This window comes from Tamandua tetradactyla, chromosome 2 (genome assembly GCF_023851605.1).
Source record: "Tamandua tetradactyla isolate mTamTet1 chromosome 2, mTamTet1.pri, whole genome shotgun sequence".
Taxonomy (NCBI): domain Eukaryota; kingdom Metazoa; phylum Chordata; class Mammalia; order Pilosa; family Myrmecophagidae; genus Tamandua; species Tamandua tetradactyla.
Genome location: NC_135328.1, coordinates 22851765 through 22860125, shown reverse-complemented (window position 1 = coordinate 22860125; position 8361 = coordinate 22851765). Strand labels below are relative to the sequence as shown.

At 38.1% G+C, this 8361-nt stretch overlaps 1 protein-coding gene across 1 annotated transcript; it reads left to right on the top strand.

Annotated features, from left to right (window-relative positions):
* The first annotated feature begins 4997 nt into the window (after positions 1 to 4997).
* LOC143659238 (olfactory receptor 13D1-like) lies at positions 4998 to 5941 on the top strand. The gene is given in 2 exon segments (XM_077131988.1): positions 4998 to 5052; positions 5055 to 5941. Coding segments are annotated over 2 exon segments (942 nt in total).
* The last annotated feature ends 2420 nt before the right edge of the window (positions 5942 to 8361 follow it).

Here is an 8361-nt window from a genome sequence, read left to right as displayed (position 1 = left end):
TTTGCTGTGGACATATCCTAATGGTGAGTTCTAGTGTACTTTTGCAAGAATTGAGACTGTGTCGTATCTATTTAGAGTGTACATATTTGTGAGATTGATAGCTTGAAATTATACTTTAAATGGCCTTAAATCTGTCTATATAATGAAACAATAGAAAGTCTTCTCCAGTTTCCTTCCCATTGACAATTCTTACTTCTTGGTTTTATTGAAAATTGGAGCCAAAATTCTCAAATGCTTACTAGTGTTCTCTTGAAGCAAAAATTTTAAAATAGCATTTTTATATTTATAATCAGGAAATATACATTTATTGAAGAAAATATGAAAAATAGAAAGTAATACATATATTATTCTTTCTTCTATCTATTGCTTGGATTATTCAGAGAAGAAGAGTTAAATAATGATACTAATTCTAACAGCAATCTTTGACAGACTTTAGGGAAATACTTCCAGAGTTTCCTCATTTAGAATTGTGCTGTCCAATAATTTGAAAGAGATAGTCTTCATTTTCTTAAAAGTCTGTCTGTCCATATCTAGATTAATAAGATGTTTTAATAAGAATGAATGTTGAATTCAATGAAATGATTTTCGGCATCTTGTTAATGACCGTGTGTGTGTGTTGACTGATATTGATAGATTTTCAAATAATTATTTGGAACTTTGTGAATTAATGAACAAATTAGATAATTTTACTTCAATTATATAAAAATACAGTTTGAATATACTTAATTTATGATTTTTGCATATTTTTATAAATGAGAACTGACTGATAGGTTTGACAGATCGGGATAACATGGCCATTTTACTTTCATGAAATAATTTTTAAAATGTTCCATGACTTTTCACACTGAGACATGTTATATAGCACAAAAATAATTTTTTTCTTGAAGGTATAAAATAACTTCCATAAGTATTCTGCCCTTGGGATTCATTTTGAGAATCCTTGGTTCACAATGGTATCTTTATTTCCTACCGCAGAATATGCCATGATATGTGTTGAATGAATGAATGAATAAATGAAGGAGACTATGAGAGAAGTAAGCACATCTTCTGTGACAGCACTTAAGAAGGAATTCTGAACTCAAAAGGTGAGAAAGAAGGAATTCTGAACTCAAAAGGTGAGAAAGTTTTCCTAGAGAAAAATAACATTTGAATTGGGAAGGATCCTTTCACCTTAAAGCAGTATGTACAAATGCATAGGGAAGAGTGTAAAATACTCTTTGGGGAAACTGAAAGGAATCCAGCATGACTGCTGCATTGCCCTGAGATATCAGTAGTGGGATCATAATTTGTACATTAAAGGCACCTAGGGGAGATGATGTGGTTGGAGAATGGCTACGGGACTTTTCTTAAGTTGTGTTGCAAGTAAGAATATTGATTTTCATGCAGCTGCATCTCTCTATTTGTGTGTCTTTTGTGGGGAGGTTGATGGAGTCAATTTGAGATCAATTATACTGCAATAACTTCTCCTTTAACATCGTTATGGAAAGGAGAAATAGAGAAGTGTGAGGAAAGGACTGAAAATGTAAGACAGGCATTTTGTGATCGGTTGATTCGGTGTATTTGGTGACTGTACTGTTTCCATTTTCTTTTATTTGCCCTATATTCTGTAAAAATGGTCCTAATCACCAGGAACATTTTGGATAAAGAGAAAGTGAGCTATTCCTCCTTCAATTAAGAATGCCCTCAGCTCCCAGGATATGAATACTCTCTCTGTTACTGTAAAAATGGACTGTTCCTCTTCTCTTTCTTTACAGCAAATTTAAACTGCTGCCTTAACTTCTCCCTTCATGGAAACAAGTCCATGTGCCAATATGAATAGGGGCAGAAAAGAGGTGCAGGATAAAGGGAATATTTTCCAAGTAACTAACATATTGGCCACACAATCCCTTTCTATTTTTAACTTTCTACTGTAGTAACATATATATACACTCAAAACTTCCCACCTTAACCATTTCCAGATGTACAATTTCATGGTATTAATTACATTCACAATATTTTGCCTCTTCAACATCACCGTCTAGGTGATACTTTCTGATAAGAAGAGAAAGGCCATGGAAACCATGGGAAGAAAAGAAAAATTTCCCTTTCTCTCTCCCTTGCAGGAACCTAGGATGGCTGTGTTCTACCAGCTGAGGAGTAAGCCCCACATCTTGTCTTCAAGCTCTGTAGATACAAAATGGCCAAAGCAAATGTGCGATTATGAGGCGAGAGTAAGATCAGCAAGAAATATTTTCATTCCACACCCAGAGCCTGGGAAGTACACGTTACCACAGTAACAGTATAACAGGTAATTAGCCACAGTTATATAAGGGGTCTACTATCTTCTTGGGCACCTCAGCAGAATCAAAATGAAACATTTAGAGCACAGTTGCATTTCTGATCATCTGCTAACATTACGAGTAGGAGAAACTTTTCAATTGAAAATATCAGATGAACAGGGAAAGATAGTTAAGACAAAAAGCACCATTAAAGACATACAGATTTGCAGAGTGACGACAGACTAGGGGATTCCAGATGTATGATCAGTAGAGGCAAAGATAACAGCATTGTTATAATAGTTTTCTTTTGCTTATAGTTAGGGTATGAATCTTTGAAAGGTAGTTTGGTATATTGGTTAAGGGGGCTGACTTTGAAGTCAGGCAGCTGGATATTGAATTCTGACTCTACCGCTTATTATCTGTATGACCTTAAGAAACTTATTCCAACTTCTCTTACTTTCTGTTTCTTCATTTGAAAATGGATGTAATAATGGTACCTATCTCACAGGGTAGCCATGAAGCTTAAATGAATTAATACATGTAATATTCTTACAATAGTGCCTGGCACAGAGTGTTCAACAAATAGTAATCATATGTGTTAATATCAGAATCTGCATGTCCAGAAATAAAGATAATATGGATCCCTACAGATGCATTCCAAAGTATCAAATACAATAATTAAGAGTAAAATATATATCAGTAAGCAATGGATATGATGATGATGATGATAGCACCAAATTTGGCTAATAATAAAAACCACTCCATTGTATAATTGAAATTGGTTAATTGGGAAAATTTTAGTTGTATATGTCATACAAAACAGTTTTTTAAAAAATGAGTAGTGGATAAAAAATTAACCTACATAGGGCAGGAGTATAAAATCCAGATCTATGAGTTTGGTGATGCTGAAAGAATATTGGAGAACTTGGACTGATTAGAAAAGTATAGATATTGTGAAGAAAAGCATTTTCACATGGTCTATATTTGAGGAGGGAAAATAAGTGTACATGAGGAGGCCCATGCTTCACAGTCTGAAAGCTCCTGGGAATAATCCTCCAAAGATCCTTAGACTTCCTAACGATTTTTGAAAGAAGATCAATCAGATGCCCCAAGGAGAGCAAAACAAAAGTTTGTAGTCTTTCAATCGTGCTCATAAACTTACCCTAAGAAAGGTAAATCACTTCTTCTCTTCCGATATGGGCAGACAGACTTAAAAATTACAATATAATTTACAAAATTTACGTATACTTTGGTCTATAGTATCTGTCATCTTTTTGAAAGCTCCAATCTTTCGATTTAATCTTTCAAATTCTTCTTTATGCTCTCTTCCTGATAGCCTTTATTTCTCTATAAATATCCCTGAATAATTGTTCCACAGTCTGATGTTTTGATTGATCATTTAAGCAGGCCATTTCTGCATGGATCTTCATGAGCTTATGATTTCCTGTTGTGTCCAGTGCATTACGATTTTCTTAATAAGTTTATTTCGTGAGTTGCTTTCCTTCACTCTCTGATGTTTTATAATTATTGGGTGTGTGTTGAAGATACCCATATGCACTTGGTTTGTCAGTAATTTCCCATGCAACCAAGGCCTGGATCACATGTGGGGGGTGCAATTGTACAAAGGGGCCTGTTAAATGCTAGGCAGAAAAGATGCATGGCTGGTTAAGTGGCAGAATGCCTGCCTGTCATGTGGGAGACCCAGGTTCAGCTCCCCACCCATGCACCAAAAAGCAAAAGAAAACAAAACAAAATGCCTTAAGGGTCTGTCAAAAGCTAGGCAGGAAATGTTGCACAGGTGGCTCAGTAGTAGAAAGCTCGCCTATCATGTGAAAGTCCCTGGTTTAACTCCCGGCCCAGGGAACCAGAAAAAAAAAGATGGTGGTATGTGTCTTGGGTGACCTTCTTGGTCCTGCATCTCCATCTGTGCGAGCCTGAGATCACTGGGCCTCTGTGGGTAAACTGGAAAGGAGAGCAGGACCAGTACCTCACAAACTTCCCTCACCGACTGGCCATCAGATCACCGCTGCTCCATGTCAGGGCATGACCACTGGTCTCTGCCAACACCAGGCACCCATGGAAGCCCACCTCAGGGGTGGGGAGCAGGCATTGTGCACTGACCCATTGATCCCCATGCACAGGGGAAGCAATTCCACCAGTCTCTGGGTACCTCGCAGGAACTCCAAGCCATGGGGCCATGAGGAAAGACCTCCCGAGATTTCTTTCTGTTGGTGCTGGCCAGAGCACAGGAGCATGCTTGGGTACTGCACCCACCCACATGTGCCACCTGACCCTGCTGGGCTCATGGTTGAAGGCACTCACCCCTCTTTTTCCATCCTAATCTGCAGTCTCAATTTTTATTTTGTTATTACTTTGACTCTATACTTGCTGTTCCATGGATCTTGGGTGAAGTCTGCCACCCTAATCCAACATCTTGTCATAAGCATCTACATTTGAAAGAAGTTTGTCACTACATCTTATTTGGCTTGTCTGATCAAAAGTTTTGGAGTATCTGTAGCATTGCCAGTGCTGCTATAGATCCTAAGAGGTATGTAATTTCTCAGTGCCTCAGTTTCATCATCAATAAAATTAGTATTATATCTCTGCCCCTCCTGAATTTTAGCAGTGCTCAAAAAACAAACAAAAATAATGGAAGTAAACTGTGCCCAAAATATGCATTATAAATACAAATTTTCCCGAGTCGTGTCCTTTTCTGAACTCTGCAGGTGACAAGAACACATGGAAAAGAGCAATTACTCCACAGTGACCGAATTCTTTCTGGTGGGATTTTCCCAAATCCAGAACTCCAACTTTCTCTGTTTGTGCTCTGCCTCATCATGTACCTTATAATTCTCCTGGGAAACAGCCTCCTCATTATCATCAGCATCCTGGATTCCCGCCTCCACACCCCCATGTACTTCTTCCTTGGGAACCTCTCATTCTTGGACATCTGCTACACATCATCATCCATTCCTCCAATGCTCAGCATCTTTAGGTCTGAGAGAAAGTCCATCTCCTTCATTGGCTGTGCTCTACAGATGGTGGTCTCCCTTGGCTTGGGCTCCACTGAGTGTATCCTACTGGCAATGATGGCATATGACCGGTACGTGGCTATCTGCAACCCTCTGAGATACCCCATCATCATGAACAGGGTGCTATGTGTGCACATGGCTGCATGGTCCTGGAGCACAGGCTGTCTGCTCTCCCTGGTTCAAACAGTTCTAGCAATGACGTTACCTTTTTGTGGGAATAATGTCATTGATCACATTACCTGTGAGATTCTGGCTCTTCTTAAACTTATCTGCTCAGATATCACCATCAATGTGCTTGTCATGACAGTGGAAAATATTGTTTTATTGGTGATTCCTCTACTTTTAATTTTCATCTCCTATATTTTCATCCTTTTTACAATACTGAGCATTAACTCTGCTGAGGGGAGAAAGAAAGCCTTTTCTACATGTTCAGCTCACCTGGCTGTGGTAGTTTTATTCTATGGTTCAGCCCTTTTTATATACATGAAGCCGAAGTCAAAGGACACCAAAACATCTGATGAGATCATTGGTCTGTCTTATGGAGTGGTCACCCCAATGTTGAACCCCATCATCTATAGCCTGAGGAATAAGGAGGTAAAAGGGGCTGTGAAGAAAGTCCTCAGCAAACACCTGCATCTATGGAAAACATGAAAGTTCTTGATGCATGTCATTTCCAGTGGGAGAACAGACCTTTTATATTCAAAAGGATATTGCAGAATCTCCTGTCCTGGGAACTTGAGTCCTTATAAAGCCAAATATGGGAATCCCATTCCAGGTAAACATTTCTGTATAATGCCTTAACTGCTGGGTTTCCAGCTGTAAGGAGGTCTGCCAATTGGTCCTGTAAAAGTCATGTTGTCATCAAGACAAATGTCACGACCTTCTTTCTTCTTTCTTCCCTCCTTCCTTTCTCCCTCTTTCTCCTACCGTCCTTCCCATGTCCCTCCTTCCTCGCTCTCTCCCATCACCTACTTCTCCTCCACTTTATTCTTCTTCTTTTCAGACTCTTTTCTTACTCTTTCCTTTTGAAGTGAATGTCTGTTGTTTGTGTTATCCACCATCTACGCTTCCTATAAAATGATGTAAATATTTCTTTTCAGGATCCACAGTCCCTCACTCTTAATTCATGTTTTACTGGGTAGAGCAGATCTTACTCTGTGTACTAGGAGTAATCATGGAAAACCCTTGCCAGTGCAAAAGGACATCCATTCCCCTAGATGACTTCACTATGATGATAGATATAGTGTAGGAAGTGACCTGATCGAAACTTACCAAATGTAATCCTTGGATTTCTGCCTCAGTGTCAAAAAAGAGAAACACTTTTGGCAAGGGTCTTCAAACTGGTGAAATGTGATCTTGGAGCTCCTGCTGGCCCTCTTGGCCAGTACATGGGAGAGCCTAGCTAAGAAGCAAAGCAGAGCTGAGATAGTGTGTCTGATGTCACTTTACTGAATCCAGCTATAGCTAAAGCCGGCTTTACCATTTTCCTCTATTTATGAATTGTTATCATTTTATAAAAATACAATTTGAGATGGATTTTACCACTTACAATCACATAAATCCTATCTGAAATATTCCCTTGTTTCACCTCCTCCTCCCTCCACTTATATTTTCGAGACAAAAAACAATTAAAAGGGATGTTATCTGAATTGACCCAACTTTAGCATACTTTAGAGGTTCTCTCTTTCTTTATAACTAAATTATGATAATCTAATCTCTATTTTGCATGACTTCAAGAAATCCAGTCACCTCCCCAGTTATTTCTGAACAGCATTTACATGTTCCTTATTTTTGTTCTCATTATGTTGCTCAAGATATTCCTTCCATGCTGTGGGCTTCAATCAATATGATATTTTTTATTATACTATTTTGCTTTTGTATAATGTATATTAGTTCTTAATAGGCAATGTCCTTTTGTGGAATATGGCCAATGTGACTAGATTATATGTTAATACACATAATCTCTAATAAGTCTGGTTTGGAAAGCCTTCCCATAAAAGGTGCCACATATCTGGATTTGTCCATTCTGGGCACCAAACCGTGACTGCAATGGGTCAGGAAGGATTCACCTAAAAAATTATACATAGCTATGACCCCTGGACTTTACTGAGCTCAGAATTTGATAAAATAAAAAAATAATATATTAATCTACAGCATAGTGACTTCTATATGTTTATTTCTGGCACTGATGTGCTAACAGACATTTCAAACATATCCAAAAACAGAATATTTAATTTTCTTTTCCTCCAAACTACTTCTCCCTAAGTCTTCCCCATCTCAGGAAGTGGCAGCATCATATACTGATATCCAATCCACCAGCATATTCTGTTATCTTTATCTTAAAATTTACTCTGAACATGACCACTTCTATTGCTACCACCCTTGTCCAAACCACCATTATTTCATCTAGACTATGGCAGTGCTTTTCCAAGTAATCATATCCCTACTTCTACTCTAGTTCTTATACAATCTCTTCTCTGTACAGAAACCTGAGTGTTCTTAAAAAATATGAATCATATTATGTCTCACTTTTTTCTTGAAACACAGTGTCTTCCATCATACTTAGATTAAGAAAATATTTTTTACCATGGTCTACAAGATCCCCCAAAATGTTTAAGTCCTAACCCCTATCCCATGAATGCAAACTTATTTGGAAATAGGGTCTGTGATGAAGTGATTACTAATTTAAGTTCTGACTGCATTAGGGTTGACCCCAATCTAATATGAATGGAGTCCTTATAAGAGGGAAATTTGTATATAGAAACACTAGAGGGAAGGCCATGAGAAAATGGAGGAGGCAGAAACTGGAAAAATATATCCAGAAGCCCAGGAATGCCAAGAATTGCTGACAGACGCCAGAAGCTAGAAGAGGAAAGGGAGGATTCTCCCCTACGTGGCTCAGAAGGAGTGTGGCTTGGCTGAAACCTTTATTGGGAAATTTAGCTCCAGAACTGTAAGAGAATAAATTTCTATTGTTTTAAGCCATATAGTTTGTGGTAGTTTGTTACAGCAACCCTAGGAAAGTAAGAAACACTATTTTTTTTTATATGAGAACAAATTTCTGTCTCAAA